General features: G+C 35.7%; 1 protein-coding gene across 4 annotated transcripts in view; it reads left to right on the top strand.

Moving 5' to 3' along the window:
- The first annotated feature begins 4,267 nt into the window (after window positions 1-4,267).
- The window catches only part of Rim2 (replication in mitochondria 2), a 60,500-nt gene continuing 39,771 nt past the window's right edge, over window positions 4,268-24,996 (top strand). For 2 of the 4 annotated variants that reach the window (XM_075296152.1, XM_075296149.1), the window contains exons 1-2: window positions 4,268-4,610; window positions 5,452-6,037. In XM_075296152.1, the coding sequence (XP_075152267.1) occupies window positions 5,991-6,037 (47 nt within the window). In that variant the 5' untranslated portion in view covers window positions 4,268-4,610; window positions 5,452-5,990. Of the gene's footprint in view, window positions 4,611-4,980; window positions 5,302-5,451; window positions 6,038-24,996 lie in introns of those variants that run through there. The other 2 variants (XM_075296151.1, XM_075296150.1) reach the window with 2 other exon arrangements.

Below are 24,996 nucleotides of genomic sequence, written 5' to 3'. Positions count from 1 at the left end.
GAGTCAGTGAACTCGAGAAAGTCACCAGTGAGATGCTGGCTTTCATGATGGACTTTTTCAAGATGTCTGGTAACACTGTTGCTATAGATGCTGCTAATCATTTTAATTCGCGCCTGGTAAAATGTGGTTTGGTGCCTCAATCTTCTAATTCTAGTCTTTTATCTAATTCTTCATTTTATGGTAAAGATACTACAGTATAATGTGCAGTCGTTTACAAAAAACAAGAATTATCTAGAATTTTATGCGAATAACTACAACTTTGACATTTTAGTGCTGTCTGAAATTTTTTCTGAAAACAGAGATAATAGAAATAGAATGATTAATTTCAATCTTGTTCAGAAATTCAGACCTGATGGCTATGGGGGTGTAGCCATTGCTCTGAGGAAATATATAAAATTTTCCAGAATCGTATTTGAAACTGAATTTGACATAATAATTGTCAAAACCAGTAATCTTCATACAAATTTTACAATTGCGTCGGTTTACTTCCCTCCGTCTATGCCATTGTATATTCTGGCTGGTGAAGTAGGAAGACTATGCAATTTTTTAGATAGACATGAGAATGTTATTCTGATGGGAGACTTCAATGCTCGTAACACTGTTTGGGGAGATAATATCTCCAATAGAAAAGGGAAAGAACTGGAAACCATTTTTAGCTACTCTAGATTAAAATGCATCAATTCCAATAACATCACTTTCAGAAGGAATGACGAGTCTGATGGTTCGGTGCTCGATCTCACTTTCATTAGTACATGTTTGGAGGGAACATGGACTGTGAGCGACTGTTATCTTGGTGGCAGCAGACACTTTCCCATTACGGTTGTCATAGATTCAAGGAAAAAATCAAAGATGAAATTTCTATCCAAAAATAAACTTCTGATGTCGCTTTCGAAGTTGGAGCTTGAGCCGGATTTGGATAGTATACAAAAGTCTATGAAAGATGAAGTTGAGTATGCCTCATATGTTGTTCCAGATGGACGTAGCCCAAAGTTTTGGTGGAGTGAGGAACTCAAGGTTGGGTTTCGCAGGCAGTGGGCGGCTGCTAAGAAAGCCAGGCTTTTTCCCTCGTATAACAATCTTGAAGATGCTAGAAAAGCGACTGAGCACTGGAAGAATATGGTGGCTGAGGCCAAGAAAAAGTGTTATCTTGCCAAACTAGATGAAATCAACAAGTCTCCCAACACTAAAAATGCCTGGAAGTTTATTAATAACATCCGTGGAAGAAATAATCCTACTAGATCTATTTGGAATGATGAAAATAATGCTGTATACTTGGAGCACCTTAAAAATCAAGTTACTGGTGAGAATGTGATTATTGATTTTCCTTTGGTTAATCACTTCATTGAACCATTTGATTTTGAAGAGTTTATTTTGTGTCTATCTGGAAAAAGGTCTCAGTCGGCTGGAGGACATGATGGAATAACGTATAATATGATTAAATCTCTCTCGGGCATTTCCAAACGCGCTTTGTTAACAGCTATGAACAATGCTTTTTTGACTAACACCATTCGAGATGATTGGAGAATTATAAAAATTGTGCCTATACCAAAACCGAAAAAGAATCATAATGACCCTAAAAACTTTCGGCCAATATCATTGATATCGGTGTTTCTAAAATGTATTAATTTAATGGTGAAAGAAAGAATCTCAGTACACTTTGACAGTGTGGATATTATACCCAGAAGATCATTTGCATACAAAAAGAATTCTTCCACAAGTACATGTATTAATGAACTCTTGCATAGAGTTGCCTTGCTTAAGGCCAACAACTTCAAGGTTGTTATTCTGTCTCTTGATATATGTGATGCTTATAATTGTGTCAAGATTGATATGCTACAGAGAAAACTCATCCTTTCAGGTTTGGATACTGCGTACTGTAACTGGATCATTAATTTTCTCTCTCACAGAATACTGAAGTTGAGTAATTCGGAGGTGTCTGTGTACAATGGGTTGCCACAAGGTAGTTGTCTGTCGCCACTGCTGTTTAACTTATACACTGCCAGTCTTCATACCCTTGAGGATGGCAATACAACTATTTTTCAATATGCAGATGACTTCATCATAATGTCGTATCACCGTGATTTTGCTGAGGCTAGATCGAACCTTATTGACAAGGTAAGAGAATTCATGGACACCTGTAGAAATCTTAATTTATCCTTTAATCCATCCAAATCGAACACAATGTATTTTGCTAAAAATGGTTTTAAAAATATTGATATGGTTATCGATGGTACTAGAGTTGAGCAGACGAAAAAACTGCGATTTCTAGGCAGAATTGTCACGAATTCCTTGTCGATAAAGGACCATTATGATTCTATTTCAAAGGAGACGCAGAATCGTGTAAACATGCTTAAGTGCCTCACTTCTATTCGAGGGGGTTTGCATCCCAATGTTGCGTTGAATGTGTATAAAAGCATTGTTAGATCAAAGATAGAATATGTGAGAACCACAGCGGCAGATGCCCCGAAGAGTATTAATAAAAGAGTGGAAAGATTACAGACTGACATGTTAAGGAGAAGTCTAGGTGTTGCCAGATCTTCCCCCACACATATTGTTTATGCATTGGCTCATGAACTCCCCCCAGAGTTTAGAGCAGTGTACCTGACAGCGAAAGAACTCATTAAGGTGCAATCCAGAGATAAGGTGCTGTATGATCTAGTGTCTGATAATCCAAAAGTCAACTCCAGCTACAGTTACGTATATTATGAATTTCCTCAAATTTTTGATAGTATTGAGCACATTTCTAACTCCTTGACATCTAGAAAAGTTACTGTCAGACTCAACCTATTGCCTAATGGGAAGAATAACTATCCCATAGATATATTAAAGTCCATCTACCTCAGCGAAATTGATGGCTATAAAAATTTTAATTTTACTATTTTTGCTACTGATGCTTCTGTTTCTACTAACTCTATTGGCTGTGGTATTGTCAATGTATCCACAAATCAACGATTTCTTTTCAGAATTGGTTTTGCTGCCTCATCCACTTTTGGGGAACTATGGGCATTAGTCAAGGCTCTGGAGATTGCCATTGAACATGAAGATGACAAGTGTGTACTGTTCACGGATAGCCTTGCTGCATGCAAGATTATTGCCAGTGAAAACACCAACAACTACATTGCCGCTACATTTCATCAAAAACTTCAAGATTCTAACATCAATAAATGCCATATTGTCTGGATTCCTGGTCATAGAGGACTGAACATAAATGAGTTAGCAGATGAAACAGCCAAACTTGCTGCAGAGTGTGGGGCACCCCTTAACCCTAAACTCACTCCTGAAGAAGGCCTAAACAAAATCCGAACAGCTCTATGGAATAATTGGAATTTAGAATTCAAGAAAATTTCTCTCTGCAAAAGCATCAAAGCCAGCAAATTATTTGAAGATGTTAGAATAAAGCCGTGGTTTTCGAAGTATATGTTCAACCCCCAAGAAACCAAAATCATCAATCGATTGCACACAGCCCGTACGTATGACAAACCTTTTCTTTTAAAAATTGGAGCTATCAGCTCAGATGTCTGCAACGAATGTTTGGATGCGGAATCAACACATCATACAATTTTTGATTGTACAAAATTCGATGCTCTAAGACTGAAATACAATTTAACTAATCGTTTTACTGATGTTTATGACATCCTGGCTACAAAGGACATAGATTTATATAAATCTCTCGTTAATTTTATTATTGAAACTAACGTTTCAATTTAATTACTTGATTGAATCAACAAGACTGATATGGAATTCATCTGTGATATTTTATGGCTTACGCCTAATCGATTTAAACTAACAACAAACCTAACCTGTGATATTTATAAGCCTGATACATTTATGCCGTCGTCACATTTACAATAATAATTGACTAATTGACTATCATTTATATTTTGAATAACTGATCCTAAACTTTTGTCATGGCGAAACATATGCACTATTTATACCACTCACACCTGATAATTAGAGTCTACTCATATCGGGTTCGATAGCTTCTAATCGGGGCTTTTTTGGCTCAACGAAAGTGTTCATTTGTTTATTTCCGGTGTAGTTTGGGTCTACATCGATCGGTGTATATAACCTGGCCTTTTAATGTCGAAGAGACATTGCCATTAATTAATCAAAACCCAAAAAAAAAAAAAAAATGAAATTTGCGGCAATTTAAACAATAGTAGCCAAGTTAAATACATCGATATTAATGCACATATAAGTGGGAAAATCAATGAATATGCTAATAACCCCGCATTATTAGAAATGCCACTGTAATACGCATTCAAAATACCAACAATCGAGGAAAGAACATGACCTGCAATATGTTTGCATGGTGATGGTTGAGCTTTGAGCCTTTCAGCAATAATTCATTTCAATAACAGAACTGAACGAGAACGGTCAAAAAATTAAAACACAAATAAAGAAAACATCGACATAATACTACAAATCAGAAAGTGATATAGTAATAACAACGCATATTACAAAGAAATTTCCAATGAAAATAATTTTGTGACAAGAGAAAAGGTCTAAATAGAAGACGAGTGGAAAAAGCGCAAAATAAATGCACATAAAAACGCAAACAAATGTGGTGTTATGCAAATTAATTTGGCAATGAGAAATATCAAATTTATGTGAGTGCCTTTGCCTGAAAGTGAGAAGTTGGATTGTTGTTAAGGAAAAAGCTCAAGACCTAATTTCCGGAATACTAAAAAAAGTTGAATGTATCGAATTTTTCCCCTTTTACGTGAAAGTGGGTGCTAGTAAATATTTTCAGGTCCTCCCCCACCACCAATTTGGCGCTTATCCAAATTGTGGGTGCATTAGTGAACTAGAAAACAGTGTAATAATCACAAATATTTTTTCGAAAGATGTCCGTTTTCTCTAAATACCAAAGGAGGAATGGACGAAGCAAAACATTGTAATTGTTGTTGACCACAAAATCGTAATTACATAACAATTATTTTTTTTTTTGGTATGGGAAATATCTGATTAAAAAAATAGAACAGATAGATGCAAATCTGCTGTTTTGTTTTTGGCATCCAAAATTTATTCTATACGCTGTGATGGTCAACAGAACCACAAATCACAAAAAAGTCGTGTCGCAACATTGTTTCGCTTGTGTAACAACGGGCAACAACAATAAAAAAATAAGAACAATACTCCTGGAAAATTACCTTGTAATTGGACGAATTAAAATCACGCAATCCACAATAAACGATTGTCTCGAGTAAATCACCAACCTACGAGTTAACTTCTTTGGGTTGTATTACTACGTATTTGGAATACAAAACAAAAACAACGAATATCAGCGTACCCAATCGTGTAAATCCCCAAACAATTTCATAGATTTTCAAAAAACGAAATATTTTACTTTAATACCATATCTACTCCCTCCCAGCTATCGTATCTTCCATTAGTTTTACTATTACTATATGCTTATTTTCTTCTTTTATTCTTGAATTTCGCCTATAGTCGTTATCCGTTGTCATCATATTGTGCCATCTGAGACAAGTGAATAAGTGAGTCTCTAATAAAATTTTTTAACAAAAAACAAAAACAACAGTAGTAAAAAAAAACAACAAAAAACGTACTTGCGATAACAATAAGACTCACTCACTTATTGGCTGCGTCAGCGGCAGCAGCAGCCCCACCATCGAGGAGCCAGCCACAAATAATAAAGACAAAAATAAACACAAATTGCGTTTACCGGTTTTCCTGTTGTGTGTTTTGGTTTCTTGTCCGCCTTCTTGTTTATTTCACTTTTTTTTGTTTTATCGAAGAAGCCGGGTTTTTTTTTTGTTGGTTTTGTTTTGCTATTTGAAAACATAATAAAATAAAATTGTCACACAACGAAAGTTGTGCACCAATTTTTTTGACATTTGTGTGTGACTGTGTTCGACCTATGAGACTTTTGTGAATCGTTGCTGACTAAAAAATCTAAAGTTTACCAGAGGAGAGACAATTTTTGCTGAGCGTTTGTTGGCATCATCGACAAACCGTAGATTTTGATAATGTCCCAAGGGCAAAAGGAAACCATCATACATTTGGTTGCTGGCGGGTAAGTTTTATGGTTTTTTGAAATCTTTGGTATTTTTTTTATTCACTGTGCCATCATCCTCCAAATAAACAATTTGTGGTGAAGTTTTTTAATTGATTATTTTCATAAATATTATTGGAATACGAAAAGCCCGTACTGACGATTTTGGAACAAAGTAAATACTATTGGGCAGATATGTTTATTGGATATATATCTAACCAATAAAACAGAACTTGGGTTCGTACGGCTGGCTAAGCGAATTTAGGCTATATATAGCCCTATATTAGATCGCATGTTGCTGGGAAACTATTCTTGGTGAATTGGCCAAACCAAATGCCAGTTGTAGATATTGGTCGGGACAAAAAATGTGCATTATTTGGAGCTATAGCGTTACCAAATATCGGATATATATAGGCTATATAGTCCTGATTTTGGATTGCTCATATCTGGTAAACCATTCTTGGTGATTGCAAGTGGTAGATATTGACCATTTTAAGCACTCCAAAAATTGAATCGGAGCTATATAAAACAAGTAAGGAAAGTCTAAAGTCGGGCGGGCCCTGCACCACTTTGTAGATCTAAATTTTCGATACCATATCACATCCGTCAAATGTAAAGGTTTGTCCCAAATACATAAAATCTATAGACTCAAAATCTAAGTTGGCTAATGCACTAGTGTGGAACACAATTTTAGTAAAAATATATGGGAAACATTTAAATCTGAATCAATTTTAAGGAAACTTAGCAAAAGTTTATTTATGATTTATCGCTCGATATATATGTATTAGAAGTTTAGGAAAATTAGAGTAATTTTTACAACTTTTCGACTAAGCAGTGGCGATTTAACAAGGAAAATGTTGGTATTTTGACAATTTTTGTCGAAATCAGAAAAACATATATATGGGAGCTATATCTAAATCTGAACCGATTTAAACCAAATGTGGCACGCATAGTTACAATGCTAATTCTACTCCCTGTGCAAAATTTCAACTAAATCGGAGCAAAAAATTGGCATCTGTTGGAAAATGAGTGTAAATCGGGCGAAAGCTATATATGGGAGCTATATCTAAATCTGAACCGATTTGGCTGATATTTTGCAAGTTTTTCGAGACTCATAAAATATTCGGATGTACGGAATTTGAAGAAGATCGGTTGATATACACGCCAATTATGACCAGATCGGTAAAAAATATATATGGCAGCTATATCTAAATCTGAACCGATTTTTTCCAAAATCAATGGGGAAAATATACCAAAAACTGCGAGCTGTACTTTGCACACAAAAATACATCAACAGACAGACGGACATCGCTAAATCGACTCAGAATTTAATTCTAAGCCGATACTAAAAGGTTGGTCTATGATTACTCCTTCTTGGCGTTACATACAAATGCACAAACTTATTATACCCTGTACCACAGTAATGGTGAAGGGTATAATAAATTATATAAAATTAATAAAATAGAATAAATTAGTTTTTGATTTAGCAACTTAAATAAATTCTAACAAAACTAATGAACAGCCTCCACCGACAAAATAGGCTTCGGCTGTGATCAGGACGACTTTGGTATGAATTTTTGCTAAATCGGATCGAAAATATGCCTTCTTGGGCGCTATATAATTACATATCTGTAGATATAAAAGGAATTTGTAGTTGCGTTGATGCACACAGAGACATATGGAACTGCTAGATCGCCCTTGAATTTTACCCATGTATAAATTTCATCAATATTCTTGCTAAAGACTGCGTTTGAAGTCTTAACTTCATTAGTTTAAAACAAATTATCGATGCAAATCAGATCAGATTTTTCTGCTGATTTTAGGTATTAAAAACAAAATCGTTTTTCTGTTTTCAAGTTCAATTACAATGTCAAACACTGGCGGCATTCTATCAAAGTAAGAAATAGTGTTTATAAAACGTAGAAACGTGTACAAAAAAATGGACAATAAATTGTTTGAAACTATTTGTTTTCGCCTTTTTTATATATTATTCTGCGCATTTTTATTTCTAGTTTAACAATAATCTATATACTATATTTCGCTTTCCTTGAATATATGACCGCTCGCATGACGTATTTACTATCGTGGAATCTGCTTGTGCCAGTTACGTAGAAATATTTTTAAAAAATTTTACTATTATTTTATAAAATTTGAAACATTTACTATGAATAAAACTTTGAATTATTTTTTAACCTAGGGTAATTTCAAGTACTAGACTGGTATTATTGTACATGCCTTAGATGTCCACAATTCCATCACGTACTATTGTATGCATTTTATAAATTGACGCATGTGGGGTTAAAATTTTTACTATTATCCGTTCACCACGTGTGGTTTCACAATGGAGTGAACCTAAAATAACAGGCTACCATTATGTCTAACCTATCCGTACCCTACAAAAACCCGGTAGGTAAGCCAATGTAAAAAGTAATAACCACTTATTAATTGCAATCGCTCCGGATCACATTTGCATGTCCTAGGAGAAAACTACTTCATCCCAGGTATACCTTCGGCTATGAAATAAGTAGTGTATAAATTAATAAGTACAGTAGAGTATTTTTTTACGTTCCATGGTAAATTTAAGAAATATATTTATTGAAGAGCAAAATAAAGTCTATAACATACATTTAACTTAAAAGTAAATAATTTTCTGGATAAGACATGTGAAATGAAAAGCTAATTCAAATAAAGCATAGTAAGAGTCAAAAATGAATGGACAAAATAATAAGTACATTTTCTAAATCGTGAAATATACAGGTCTAACATACTTAATTTTTTATACCCACCACCATATAATGGTGACGGGGGTATAATAAGTTTGTCATTCCGTTTGTAACACATCGAAATATCGATTTCCGACTATATAAAGTAGAGGTGTGCGCGTGACACGAAATTTTCGTGACACGCGTGATTCACGCGTGAGTCACGTGATTCGTGAATGAAATTTTGACCAAATCACGTGAATGTGCGTGAATGGGACTGAACAAAAATGTGTCGTGCGTGATCGTGCGTGAACATCAAATTCTGTTCGTGAATGTGCGTGAGTAATTTTTTTTCAAAATCACGCTCACGACAAAATTCACGTTCACGAAAAAATTCACATTCACGAACAATTCACGCTCACGACAAAATTCACGCTCACGAAGAAATTCACGTTCACGAAGAAATTCACATTCACGAAAACTTCACACTCACGATGACATTCACATTCACGAAAAAATTCACGTTCACGAAAAATTCACGCTCACGAGAAAATTCACGCTCACGAAGAAACTCACATTCACGAAAAATTCACACTCACGATGAAATTCACGTTCTTCTTGTGCAAAATGTTAAGCAAAGTGGGGTAAAACTCTGGCTTCTGGAGCCATATAAGTTCATATCGGGCGAAAGCTATATATGGGAGCTATATCTAAATCTGAACCGATTTCAACCAAATTTGGCACGCATAGTTACAATGCTAATTCTACTCCCTATGCAAAATTTCAACTAAATCGGAGCAAAAAATTGGCCTCTGTGGGAAAATAAGTGTAAATCGGGCGAAAGCTATATATGGGAGCTATATCTAAATCTGAACCGATTTGGCTGATATTTGGCAAGTTTTTCGAGACTCATAAAATATTCGGATGTACGGAATTTGAGGAAGATCGGTTGATATACACGCCAATTATGACCAGATCGGTGAAAAATATATATGGCAGCTATATCTAAATCTGAACCACGCCAATTATGACCAGATCGGTGAAAAATATATATGGCAGCTATATCTAAATCTGAACAACAGACAGACAGACGGACAGACAGACATCGCTAAATCGACTCAGAATTTAATTCTAAGACGATCGGTATACTAAACGATGGGTCTCAGACTTTTCCTTCTTGGCGTTACATACAAATGCACAAACTTATTATACCCTGTACCACAGTAGTGGTGAAGGGTATAATAATGATTGAACATTTTTAAATTGAAAACATACTTCCAAATAAAAAATTAATAATTTTCGGAAATAATTGGTTTCATTGGTTCATTAAATTTTGGCTTAGATGTAAAATAAATAATTCTATATAGTATAATTATAATATATGTAATTATAATATAATAAAAAATAAAATAAGTAAACAATAACACTATAAATCATTGATTGCCTCAATTAAAAATTAATTAAGTTTTTCGGCCAAAAATCAATCCAAATTTTAATTGAATTTATATTTTGATTTGATTAAAATGTTAATTGTATCTGTTAATTTTTTAATTGAGTACGTTTTCAACTTCAGATTTTTAATTAGAAATATTTTGGCGAATTTGTGTGGGTAGCTCATTTGTATCACGAGCGAGAGTGAGTAAGTTTTTAAGTTCGTACTCATTCGTGAATTACATTTTTTCGTTTGTTTTGTAAGTATAATAGTCGTGAACGTGCGTGAGTTGCATTTTACATCGTGTGTGAATAGCGTGAATAGTTTTTTTATGTTTTTTTTCGTGAGTGTGTGGAAGTACGTTTCATTGTTCGTGAACGTGCGTGAGTAGTTTTTTTCGAAGCGTGAGTGTGCGTGAATAAGTTTGTTGTTCGTGAACGTGCGTGAGTTGATATATCCCGTCGTGAGCGTGCGGTAGTCACTATTCTGCAATCGTGAGTATTTATCTTTGCAGGATTTTGGTTCGTGAACGTGAGTGAGCGTGAATCAATAAAAACCTTCGTGCGTGAATGTTACGAATTCATTCGTGAGCGTGCGTGAGTGTGAGCAATTCCAAAACGGGCGTGAGTGATCGTGCGTGAATGTTACGAATTCATTCGTGAGCGTGCGTGAGTGTGAGCAATTCAAAAACGGGCGTGCGTGATCGTGCGTGAATGTTACGAATTCATTCGTGAGCGTGCGTGAGTGTGAGCAATTCTAAAACAGGCGTGCGTGATTGTGCGTGAATGACATTTTGAATTTGTGAGCGTGCGTGAGCGTGCGTGAAAACTCCCTCACGCGCACACCTCTAATATAAAGTATACATATTCTTGATCAGGGAGAAATTCTAAGACGATATAACGATGTCCGTCTGTCCGTCTGTCTGTCTGTTGTAATCACGCTACAGTCTTCAATAATGAAGCAATCGTGCTGAAATTTTGCACAAACTCATCTTTTGTCTGCAGGCAGGTCAAGTTCGAAGCTATATCGGTCCAGGTTTTGATATAGTCCCCATATACATCGACCTCCCGATTTGGGGTCTTGGAAATCGTAGTTTTTATCCAATTTGCCTGAAATTTTAAATCTAGAGCCATTTTTATCTTTTTATCCAATTTACATGAAATTGGAAATCGAGAGGTACTTTAGAACCGTATTTGTTATTGTTGTTGTAACAGTTTTTAATGTAGTTTCATCCATTTTGTTCTATGCTTGTGTAGTTCAGCTGGTAGCCAGATCAAGGAACTCTGCGACAAGGATGGGGTGTGTCCAGAGTGATCTTGTAGTGAGACGGGTAGGCTTAGCTGGGCAAGCAAAAAGGTGACGAGTGTCATGTGGCCCTTGATTACATATGGGACACACGTCAGCTACGCTGCTATCAATCACTGATAAGTATGAATTGAGGCGGCTGCACTTGCCTGATCTTAGTTGGGCCAAAACTACCCTTGTCTGCCGTGGGAGGTCTCTCTCCTCCGGTGCAATGGGCGGCGGTCGGACTCCGAGAACAGGATTAACCTTGTAGCTTCTCACCGCTTCAGCTACAGTATCCTCATGAATCCTGTTCAGACCTGTCTGGTATGCTGCCTGATTTAGAGGCTCTCTTTTGTAACCCTGGATCTCTGGCTCTAGAAGGTGAAGATCAACCCTTACATTCCTGGGTGGAGGTTGTCTATCCACAAGATGGTGATTCGGATGACAACCTCGATGGCAACCCAAGAGGTACTGCTTTGACAACATGTAGTTGTGTCGACGCACTGGGATGATCTTGGTCTCCGCATAAAGGTGATCCAGGGGTGTACTGCGGAGACTTTAGAACCGTAAAGAGGTGTGCCAAAAATGGTGAGCATCGGTCCATGTTTTGGTATGGTCCCCATATAAACCGACCTCCCGATTTGGGGTCTTGGGCTTATAGAAACCGTAATTTTTATCCAATTTGCCTGAAATTGAAAATCTAGAGGTACTTGAGGACCATCAAAAGGTGTGCCGAAAATGGTCCGTATCGTTCCATGTTTTGGTATAGCCCCCATATAGGCCGATCTCCCGATTTTACATCTTGGGTTTTTAGAATCCGTAGTTTATATACAATTTGTCTGAAATTGGAAATTTATAGGTATTTTAGGACCATAAAGAGGTGTGCCACAAATGGTGAGTATCGGTCCATGTTTTGGTATAGCCCCCATATAGACCGATATCCCGATTTTACTTCTTGGGCTTCTAGAATCCGAAGTGTTTATGCAATTTGCCTGAAATTGGAAATCTAGAGGTATTTTCGGGCCATAAAGTGGTGTGCCGAAAACGGTGAGTCCATATTTTGGTATAGCCCCCATAAGAACGATCTCCCGATTTAACTCCTTGGGTTTCTAGAAACCGTAGTTTTTATCCGATTTGCCTGAATTTGTAAATATTCTCGTATTTTAGGCTCACAAAAACGTGTATCGGATTAAGATTTTATCGGTCCTTTTGGTAATGCCTCCATATAGACCGACTTCACTTCATGAGGGTATAGAAGGCGCACTGATCATGAAAATAGCTTGAAACTCAATGATTTTACTTCTCGGGTGAAAATCTACAGATTTATGATTTCAAATCAAGACGTTATTTTATAATTTTCTTGCACACTTACAAGAGATTTTAATGATTCCTCTAAAACTCAAACAAAAATGGTTCTTATAAATCCAGAATCTGATATGGTCCTCATAGGTGAAATCTTTAAATTTATCTTCGGGAAGTGTCCTCAAGTCCTCCTGAAATTTCAACGGAAACCCTAATATTTGGTTCATGGTGGTGGGTATTTAAGATTCGGACGGGCCGCACTTACTGCTGTATATACTTGTTTTGTTTTGTTTAAATTGAACATATTTTTTTTTACATTATCAATAACCAGTGTATCCAACTTTATTTTGATAACATTTTATACTCGCTTTGACATTCTGCTTACAAGCTTCCGACTGGTCCCATCTGAGTTTCCATACCATGTTATCTGCCCAAAATTCCAAAGTTTATTTTTAAATGTTTCATTCCCAATTCTGTGTTTTAACTCTCCCCAAAAGTATTCAATGGGTTTAGGGTCTAGTGACTGAATAGGCCAATATAGAAGGGTTATGTCATTGCCTTGGAACCAATTTTTAATAAAGCGAGAAGTTTGTTTAGTTTGGTTGTCTTGTTGTAACACCAGCCTTAGATGTATGTTTTCTTCTGCGTACGACAGCATTGTGTTCTCCAATATATTTTTTATATTCGAACAGGGTCATTTTATAAGTAATAATGTATAAGCAGAAATTTGTCTGGATGATTTGAAAGATTCTTTTTGTGGGAGACTGACAAAAAGACTATCTGTTTTTCGAAGTGTCTTGCTTGGTTTTCCACGTGTTTTCGCAGAACTTCTTTTCTTTAGGGATTTTTGGATACAATGTAATGATCTCTTAAAATATTTGACGGTCGTTCAAAGAGACCCTCAATTCCAGTCTTTTCTTTTCTACTACAGTGACTTTTTCGGTTCATATAATAACTAATTTTTATTAAATTTGCATGCAATTCATCGCCACTAAAAACAGTGGCGATGAATTGAATTGTGCATGAGTGGGGAATTTCGGAAAAATACGCACACGAAAATAATCCCGCCCAGGGACATAAAACGCTTACGAGTTGAATTCATTTACAATTTTAGTGACAAAACTAGGGGACCCCTCTTCCTACATCCGAGGCTTGTCACAAAGTGTTGGAAGTTATGGAGAAGTGGTACCATTTCGATTTCGATTGGAATAAAAGGTGTAACATTCTTAAAATTGATTGCAAAATATGGATGACACAGTAATATAAGATAATTTGGAAAGGACGAAACGTTGACTTTTCAAAAATTTAAAAGGCCGAATTTTTCTTTAAGACTGAAAATTAAAACTCATATCTCCACGATCATGCCATGACGGTAAAAGGGAACTTAATGAGTGTAGCCCAATGTAAAAGAGTTATACAGGTTTAACCACCACGAATAAAATTTTATTATTATTATCTTTTAATTTGAGTACATTAACAAAAGCATTTATAAAAATATCAATACAACATTGGATTCTATTTCCAACATTTTTCTATTTAATTTCTTTTATGGCCTAATAAAATTATATACCTGTGTATTTGATTTGGAGTCATATATTATCATTGGTACATAGTGTTAGAGTAATAAAATACGGGTTATTTGTTTAAAAATATATATTTTATAGTATATGAATGTTTATTTTTGTACTATGACTTACATGATATTATAGTGGCGACTTCGATTCTAATAAAACATTTCTGAAATTAGGTTAGACTATTCAGTTCAATGTGATACCAAATGCGTTGATCTTATCCTTGTTTTTTAATGAGTGCTTTCGGATTTTATGTTAGCTCAATGACAAGGGACCTCCTTTGTATAGCCGAGATTGATAGATTGGTCTATATTGGGGCTATACTAAGGCATGGTTCGATACATATCGTATTCAGCACACCTATTTGTGGCTCTAAAATACTCTAGGTTTCCATTGTCAGGTAAATCGAATTAAAATATGGGGGCTATATAAAAACCTGGACCGAACTAAACTTGCTTGCAAATTAGGTAGGGGTACATTTCCGGGAAAGCGGGTTTTTTCCAATTTCCCGGGATCCTGGTCAAAGGGAAACCTTTGAATAGATTAGAAATCGCTTAAAGCTACGGTTATAAGGCGTAGCAGGGCAAGAGCAAATATGACGCGTGTCGTGTGGCCCTTGGTTGCAAATTGGACATACGTCAGCTACGCTGCTAACAATCACTGATAAGTAGGAATTGAGGAGGCTGCGCTTGCCTGATCTTAATTGGGTCTAGTCTGCCGTGGGAGGTCTCTTTCCTCCGGTGCTATGGGCGGTAGACGGACTCCGAGAACAGGATTAACCTTGTTGCTTCTCACCGCTTCAGCTACAGTATCCTCATGAATCCTGTTCAAACCTGCCTGGTACGCTACTTGATCTAGATGCTCTCTTTTGTAACGCTGGATCTCGCGCTCTAGATGATGTATATCAATCTTTACGTTCCTGGGTGGGGTTTGTGTAGCCATGAGATGGTGGTTTGGATGATTACTGCTATAACAACCTAGGAGATACTGCTTTGACAACGTATAATTGTGTCCTCGCACAGGGATGATCTTTGTCTCCACATAAAGGTGATCCAGGGGTGTGCTGCGGAGACACCCAGTCGCATTTCTAAGCGCAGCGTTCTGGCAGGTCTGTATGTTATTTCACTGCGTGTCACTGGTCTGCGGTGTCCACACTGGAGCTGCATAGTTTACCACTGACCGGCCAATTGCCTTATAAGTAGTTAACAAGGTTTCTTTGTCCGCACCCCAAGTACTGCCGGCAAGTGACTTGAGGACCTTGTTTCTACCGCGATCTTATTACATATTGCAGTGGCATGGGCAGATGACATGGAAAGGCTGTCGAATGTTACCCCGAGTATCTTGCGGTAGTTTACTGTCGGAATTATTTCGCCATCGACTCTAACATTCAACTGCCTACGCACTTCCGCCGTCCATGTAGTAAACAGTGTGGCTGAGGATTTGGTGGCTGATATCCTCGGATTTCTAGCAGTGAAATAACTGGTAAGATCAGCAATGTAGACGTTTAAACAACAATGGGCCCGGATGCCATGATTGTACAGTCGTCCGCATATGATACAATCTCGACGCCGCCAGGAGGGGGTGGAATCGAGGACAGGTAGAGGTTAAATAGTGCCGGAGATATCACCCCACCCTGGGGAACTCCCTATTTAACTCTACGGGGGTTTGACTTTTTGTCCCTGAATTCCACGTACGACTGGCGTCCACACATATAATTCAGAACCCATTTATTTTATCTAAACAAAAATACCAAAAACAATTAAATTAATTTGTATATTCCTCAAAACTTATGCTAAATTATACCCCATTAACATTAAACTCCTAAAAATGGATTTGAAATCCCTTATTTACAAAAAAAATACAGTTAAAAATTGTTAAAGTAGATTTTGGAAGTGTAATGAGAATGATCATTTACCCAATGTTACTATAAAAATAATGTTTTGTAGTATTTATTCCTCCATTTTCTATAAAATATTGTAAAGAAAAATTTCCGCACTTAATTCCCGGGAAAGCGGGAGCGAAAAAATTGCGAATTCCGGGGATCCCGTTCCTGGGGAAAAACTTATTGCAAATAAAATGAACGTTGTGTCAATTTTTATGACGATAGTGCGATTATTGCTGTAGGCAGACGAACGGACATGATTATATATATATATATAACTTACATAGTCCTAAATCGATATTTCGATTTCTTACAAACGGATGACAAACTTATGTTACCCTTATCACAATTCTATGGCGGCGGATATAATAATGCGAATTTTTTTCATAAAAATGCAATCATTATTTACCATCCCAGAATAAACAAAATAATCCATATCTAGCTGGCGACCTACTATCATGATTTCTTCACGTGAATTGAATTTTGTTAATATTGTTGTATTTTATTTAAATATATTTCAGTTTAGAACAACAATAATAGAAAAAAAAAACTCACCAAGAATGCCAAAAAAAAAAAACAAGTCGCGGACGAAAAACAAAAACAAGAACAATTGAGTGTATGTGTGAGAGACATAAAATTTAAATTGTATTTAAAATAGAAACGAAAAAGAAAATTAAAACATATTTTATTAACAAACGACCAACAACGAAAATAATAAATCTTCAATATTGAACCTTAAACAGATGTTAGGGACTTCTATTAAGTGCTAATGACGAAATGACAACAATGTCTGGCATTTGCTATTGGTTTATCTCATTTTCCTTAGCGGTAATAATCATTTTAATAGATAAGTAAAGTTAATGGGTAGATTGTGTCTTGTGTAAGGTAGAAAATTTAGGAGACAAACGGCAAATACACAAAATAAAATATTTTTTGTCGTCAATCACGAAATTAATTGATCCAATTAATTTTTAATTGAAATGTCTTCAATCACAAAAACGATACTATCAATCACCAAGGTCAATTAAAAAATTATTTGTTCCAATTAAAAAATTAATTGATCCAATTATTTTTTGTGATTTTGATTATTGTTTCAATTAAAAATTTGTTGAAACAATTACATTTTTAAATGAATATTTTTAAAAACTCAATTAAAATCTTAGTTGGAAAAATATTAGTTTTGTTGACAGCTCATATTATATTGTTTACAAGCCAACAAAAGCATATGAGTTTGAGTTTATTTAAGGTTTTTATGATATTTTGCTTAAAAATCCGAACCGGCTTTTGATGGCCGCCTTAAATATTCAAAGTGAACAAAATGTTTGTGTATAGCTTCACAAGTCTTTATAGTTAGTAGAGTTGCCAAACCGAAAAACTACAAGAACGTCCGACGGCTAGTGCTGTCTGAAAGGCGATATATTAATATATTAACAAGTATATGCAGCATAATTTTGGCCCTTGAATCAAATATAATAATTTCCTCTGATGGCCCCTCGTCGTAGTGGGCTACTTTAAAATCACCCTTATTCCTGAAGTCGCTTTTCGTCAGTTACCACTAATTGGTATTCCGTTCGTCGATATATTCTGCTATCGAAGAAAGTCGGTATTCCTGGTGTCGCTTTTTGTCGCCAACATCGTCGCTTTTTGTTGCCTTTAAATTTACCAGCGACGAGTTTAGTGTTTAATTTTTGAAGAAGTTATTTAGACTTTATTAATCGAACAATTGAAAAATAAATGTAAAAAATGGAAAGTGGTAAAAGGTGAAGTGACTAATCTTCAATAATTACAAAAAAAATGGGGAAAAAATAGTATATATAGCAGTTATGGTCATCACATTGAAATCACAGAAACGAACACTGTACAATTAAAGTAAACGTGTTGATTTTCAATTCCATTTATTTTTAATAGGAATCCTTCAAGGTCAATGTATTTTATTTAGCACCAAACTTAGGTAACAATTGTGTCGAACTTTGAATGATCCTTGGACACATAATGTCTACGTCGTTCCAATTGTATATGCCGGATGTTGTTATTGTCCTAATGTAGATATCTAAATCATTTCCCGAGTCAAATTTGTCATTTATTTTGATTTTCCAAGTCAACATTGGATTACAAACAAACAGCATTTTAAACGCAAATAATTAAAATTCAGTTTTGCACATCAGCTGATTGTTTTCTTTCACGATGATCCTTGTGCCATTGATCTCAGCGTCGTCGCCATTTTTGTAGTTTTGGAAGCTTTAACTGTCTTTGAATACATATCCACATTTTTTCCGCGTCAAATTAAATATTTTTTTCTTAATTTTCCGACTTAGAATTGCGTCAGAAATAAAAATATTTTAAACCGAAAAAATTAAAATTCTTTTTTTGCACATCAGCTGATTGTTTTGTAGTGATATCGGCCTTTTATTACCGAGTATTGTAATTGGTACAAAAAGTAATCGTCGTCGTCGCCGTCGCCACTTCGCAGGAATACCAAATGAATGACGAGACGACTTAAAAGCGACAGACGACAAAAAGCGACGGCGAGAGCGAGGGCGACTTCAGGAATAAGGGTGAATATATAGAATTTCAGGTTGATCTCAAGAACCTGATCGAAGAGATCGATTCAAGATGAATGTAAAGTTTCTATAGATTCTATCTGAGTTTTAGAGGAATCATAAACAACTCATGTAGGCGTGCAAGAAATGATAAAAGTCATTATTTAATATCTAAATTTTGCAGATTTTTAGCCCCATTTTATTAAAATAAATTTAATTTAGTTTCGAACAATTTGGATGACCAGCCATTGACCAGTGCGCCTTCTATCCCCTCATGGTGGCTTTGCTTTGGACTAGAGGTGTGGGCGTGACTAAAATTTTACTCACACTCACGCACATTCACGAAGCAAAATGTTTATTCACGCACCCTCACGCACGATACGTGTGGTAGTTAATCCCACCCACGCACATTCACGAAATGAAAACCAGTAATCACGCACTCTCACGTACTACTTTTAAATACTCACGCTCACGCACGATTTAGGACAATTCACGATAAATTTACGAGACTCACGACATTTTCCAAACGGAAATCAGCGAAGGTAACAAAATTCAAAACTAGAATATAGTTCGAGAGCCAAATTAATTTCATTTAACATACGAGTATGAATTAAATCTTGATTTTTTCGTGAGCGTGAAATTTGCAGAAATTTTATTCACGAACCGATTTTATATATTACGCACGCTCACGCACGGCAATTTAATTTCAAAATTAGACAATTCCATCTGGGTATTTTAATAAACTGCAATGAAATCAATTCCAAATAGGTGCAATGAATAATATTAGTGATATTTTTTCTGTGTATATGTGAAACCACTTAAAGAAGCTTACATATTGTAGCAACATCACCAAGAGCTGATAAAACAACGGTGAAACATTCTTTGATATTCGGCTGGCATTGGGATTGAACCCATGACCCTTTGTATGCACGGCCCGATGCTATCCATTGCACCATGATGGCTCCGAAAACACGCGTTATTTTCACAAATAATTATTCCATAATTCATTGAACCTTAAAAACGAATTTTTATTTGTAAAGGGTGATTTGTTAAGAGCTTGATAACTTAAAAAAAAAAAAAAACGCATAAAATTTGCAAAATCTCATCGGTTCTTTATTTGAAACGTTAGATTGGTCCATGACATTTACTTTTTGAAGATAATTTCATTTAAATGTTGACCGCGGCTGCGTCTTAGGTGGTCCATTCGGAAAGTCCAATTTTGGGCAACTTTTTCGAGCATTTCGGCCGGAATAGCCCGAATTTCTTCGGAAATGTTGTCTTCCAAAGCTGGAATAGTTGCTGGCTTATTTCTGTAGACTTTAGACTTGACGTAGCCCCACAAAAAATAGTCTAAAGGCGTCAAATCGCATGATCTTGGTGGCCAACTTACCGGTCCATTTCTTGAGATGAATTGTTCTCCGAAGTTTTCCCTCAAAATGGCCATAGAATCGCGAGCTGTGTGGCATGTAGCGCCATCTTGTTGAAACCACATGTCAACCAAGTTCAGTTCTTCCATTTTTGGCAACAAAAAGTTTGTTAGCATCGAACGATAGCGATCGCCATTCACCGTAACGTTGCGTCCAACAGCATCTTTGAAAAAATACGGTCCAATGATTCCACCAGCGTACAAACCACACCAAACAGTGCATTTTTCGGGATGCATGGGCAGTTCTTGAACGGCTTCTGGTTACTCTTCACTCCAAATGCGGCAATTTTGCTTATTTACGTAGCCATTCAACCAGAAATGAGCCTCATCGCTGAACAAAATTTGTCGATAAAAAAGCGGATTTTCTGCCACTGATTTTGGTAATAAAATTCAATGATTTGCAAGCGTTGCTCGTTAGTAAGTCTATTCATGATGAAATGTCAAAGCATACTGAGCATCTTTCTCTTTGACACCATGTCTGAAATCCCACGTGATCTGTCAAATACTAATGCATGAAAATCCTAACCTCAAAAGAATCACCCTTTACAACCAGCGATTCAAATTTTTTACCCATTCATTTCACAATAATCAGACAATAAAAATTTCCTCAATAAGGACAATAACCCAGAAATGTGTATAATTCTGTGCGGTCTATGATTTTTTATTTGTATAGGATTCAATGGAACACAAATAAAATGTATTTATGATTTTCGAACGAATAAAGCCCATTAAAAACAAAATGTTTTCCTTTCCTTAATGAGACAAAGATTTTGAGTTATTGTAATTATTTCTTTGCATTGCAAAAGTATATACAAAATATGACGAATATTTTTTTCCATGTTATTTTTCCCACATACCCAATAGATAATCAAACAAATTATCAAACTTGTGGTATAATTTTTTTGCATACCATTTTTGTATGGTATTTACTTGAAACTGTATGCACAAAATACACAGTTGTTTTTGTTATGGATGTTCTAAATATGGGTTTCGTGGCCAAAAACATATATTTTGTTTTTTCTTAATGAGGAAATGTTCTTTTTATTTTTCAAGATTATTTTCGATCGTTTGAGATAAATCACACGAATATACATACTATACATGTAGATAGGAGAAAAAAACGTATTTTTGCGTTTTAGAAAAATCTTAGAGAAATTTGTTTGTTACCTACGTTAGGGGGTATGATAAGTATGGTAAATTTGTATGTAACTTGCATTCTTAAAAGTTCATCACATGGCATAATAATGATAAGAGAGATTACTTTCTCCTAGTTCATGTTAGATAATGAAAAGATGCATACTTCAAAATTGAGTATAAAAATGGAAGATAAAAAATATATTCTTTTACATAATATTTGTTTTTGTTAGTATTTTTACAGTGTATGTTCATTAAACGCATAGTGTTTAGGGTATAATAACTGTGATCGACTCAGAATTACAACAACAATAACAAACGCTATTGAATGTCGATCGATTTCGACAAATGAGTTCGAAATCGAAATGGGTTCGGATTTAGATATAGCTCCATTTTAAACCGTAATATCAACCACAACTGCAAAATATCATCTAAATCGATTCGGTTTTAGATATATCTTTCATATACACAGAAAAAAGTAAACTGTTTTAAAGGAAGAAGGAACTACCTCGTCCGAAAATTTAATTAAATGTGGAGTACATTTTGAGATTTTCCGAAAGCGTTCATTTCAAACAAATATTTTTTTTGCAATATAAATACGTTAAATTTATAATTAGTTTAACTACGGAGTTTTTTCAGTGTATACACTGAAAAAATATGATATTAAAGATTACGCAAACTAAATTTTAGGATGCACAATTTACAAAATATTAAGGGTAAATTTCTTTAAAATAATGAAATGTTAGTTAAAATAAAGTTTATAATCTTATCTTCAACCTTTTTTAATACCCTCCATCATAGGATGGGAGTATATTAACTTTGTCATTCAAAGTAGTGCTCTAAGACCCCATAAAGTATATATATTCTGGTCGTGGTGAAATTCTGAGTCGATCTAAGCATGTCCGTCTGTTGAAATCACGCTAACTTCCGAACGAAACAAGCTATCGACTTGAAACTTGGCCCTTGGCACAAGTAGTTGTTATTGATGTAGGTTGGATGGTATTGCAAATGTGCCATATCGGTCCACTTTTATGTATAGCCCCCATATAAACGGACCCTCAGATTTGGCTTGCCTATTTCATCCGATCCGGCTGAAATTTGGTACATGGTTTTGGTATATGGTCTCTAACAACCATGCTAAAATTGGTCCACATCGGTCCATAATTATATATAGCCCCCATATAAACCGATCCCAAGATTTGGTTTGCGGAGGCTCAAAGAGAAACAAATTTCATCCGATCCGGCTGAAATTTGGTACATGATGTTGGTATATGATCTAACAACCATTCAAAAATTGGTCCTTATTGGTTCATAATTATATATAGCCCCCATATAAACCGATCCCCAGATTTGTCTTGCAGAGAAGAAGCAAATTTCATCCGATTCGGTTGAAATTTGGAACATAGTGTTAGTATATGGTCTCTAACAACCGTGCCAGAATTGGTCCATATCGGTTCATAATTATATATAGCCCCCATATAAACCGTTCTCCAGATTTGACCTCCGGAGCCTCTTGGAGGAGCAAAATTCATCCGATCCGGTTCAAATTTGGAACGAGGTGTTAGTATATGGCCGTATGATATAGTCGGCCCCGCCCGGCTTTCTACTTTACTTGGTTAGATATTAATATTATTTATTTATTTATTAAACTTATAGTAAATATAAGAATAATAGAGAGAAAATCTAGCATTAGCTACTTAGGCTATCAGCTAAAAATTTTAGAAAACAATTTTAGATTGGAAATTTGATAGTAGATATGAAATTAAAAATTATATTTGTATTATCTGCTGTCGTAGATTTTAGGATGTCCAATCCTTTATTGTCGAGTATAGTGGTGTACCGCTTAATTTTTTAAATTAGGAACTACGGTTTATCTCCCAAACCTATTTCAATGATACCCCAGAAATGCTTACGTTTACTAATTCAGTAGGTGATGATTATGGTATGATATAGTCGGCCCCGCCCAGCTTTCTACTTTAATGGCTTGTTTTAAATTTATTATATATATATTGTGTAAAATTTACTTGGTTAGATATTAATATTATTGCTCTTAATTTGTTATTAATATTTTCCTCCTTCTCGTAGAGTTAAGATCAGAAAACGTTCTTACAAAGCTTTCTTCTCCGTTGAGCTTGTTCACCGGGATGGAGCTTGTTCGCGTGATTCGGACCGCAAGAGGATCACCTCTACTTCTGGGAATTCCCCTGCAATATTTCCTTTGTCTTACAATTCTCTATTGAGCTTGTTCACCTGTCTGGACGTAGAAAGATTCTGAGGTGCTCTAGTTGTTGTCCTACGAGCTGATGGGGAGCTTGTTCGCGGGATCGAACCACAGGGGGATCATCCTTACTTCTGGCGACTCTCCTACAAACTCTCCTGGTTTTATTCGCTTAGACCGGATTGTAGGAGAACATCGTCCCTTAACCTTCTACTCATAAAAAACCTATTTTCAATTTTTTACGATAAGTGCTTATCGGACCACCCTCGTATACTTCTTTATAATAAGTATGTTTATATTGTTGGGCTTGTTTCAACATACTCTCAATTGATATCTTGGCATATGTTTTGCTCCCCATTAGTTGGATGTAATAGATAGTCGTTAGAGAATTCATTAAAGAATGAGACGTGGCAAGGAGGAGGAAGGCTAACAGCGAAAAAGGTTTACAAACTCTTTCTGGCACACTGACTTGGTTCAATGCAATCGACGACGATGTGACAACATCAACAAAACCGATACCAAAACAGAAATAGCGCCAACAGAATTCCCCACAGTTGTTATTGTCTAGTATCGAGAGTAAGGAGAGAGGCAGTCGGCGTTGCCACCGCAACGTTTGCGGTGTCTCGATAATAGAAACAAATATTAAAAATAAACAAAATGAAAATAAACAACAATAAAATACAAAACAAAGTAAAAAACAAATGCACCAAAGCAATGTCAACAACTTTCTGATTGTGTGTGAGAAAAATATGAGTTGGTCGTTTTACCATTTGGCTATGGTTTGTTTACTTAATTCACCATTCTAACCTAGAAGGTGCGTGGGGGTGAATAAAGCCAATTCAATGGCAGTATATCAAAACACTGTGCCAATATATTTCTTGTCTACATACGTTTGCTTATGGTGCAATAAATTGATTACTTTTGCAATTATATCGATTGAAATTGGTAGCATGAAACAATCACAAAAATAAAATGCTCTTATCAACTGAGTGTTATTGATAAGGGCGGATTATGCGAACTTAAAGTTGAAATATTTCAGGCATACTATACAGAAATGTCTGACACACTATTCTATTGTCTTTATTGTAAATTTAATGTACGAAAGTAAACAGATTGTATTGGTTAATAAACAATATTACTTACCTCTGAAAAGTAATATTTATTTCATTAGATGAGATGATAACGCAAATGTACATGGCTGATCTTTGAATAAATTTTTCACTTCGAATATATACCTTTTTGTGGATTGATAAAATTATGCTTTATGCATGTGTTCATTCGTGTGCGGGACTCCGTCACAATCGACGATGCCGGCGAAACGCCCATCCCATCTTCCCTCGGGGTTTGATTACCACCTTGGAACCGCTATTGCAGTACTTCGACATGGACACCGCATGGTTCGTGACAGTATTCCTTGAGTCCTCATCCAGACTAAAGCTTACATCACTCATGCCGTCGTGTCTATGCCAACTCTTTTCCCACGGAG

The sequence above is a fragment of the Haematobia irritans genome, chromosome 2 (assembly GCF_050003625.1).
Source record: "Haematobia irritans isolate KBUSLIRL chromosome 2, ASM5000362v1, whole genome shotgun sequence".
NCBI lineage: Eukaryota > Metazoa > Arthropoda > Insecta > Diptera > Muscidae > Haematobia > Haematobia irritans.
Note: the sequence above shows the minus strand (reverse complement) of the source record. Positions and strands in the feature narration are given on the sequence as shown.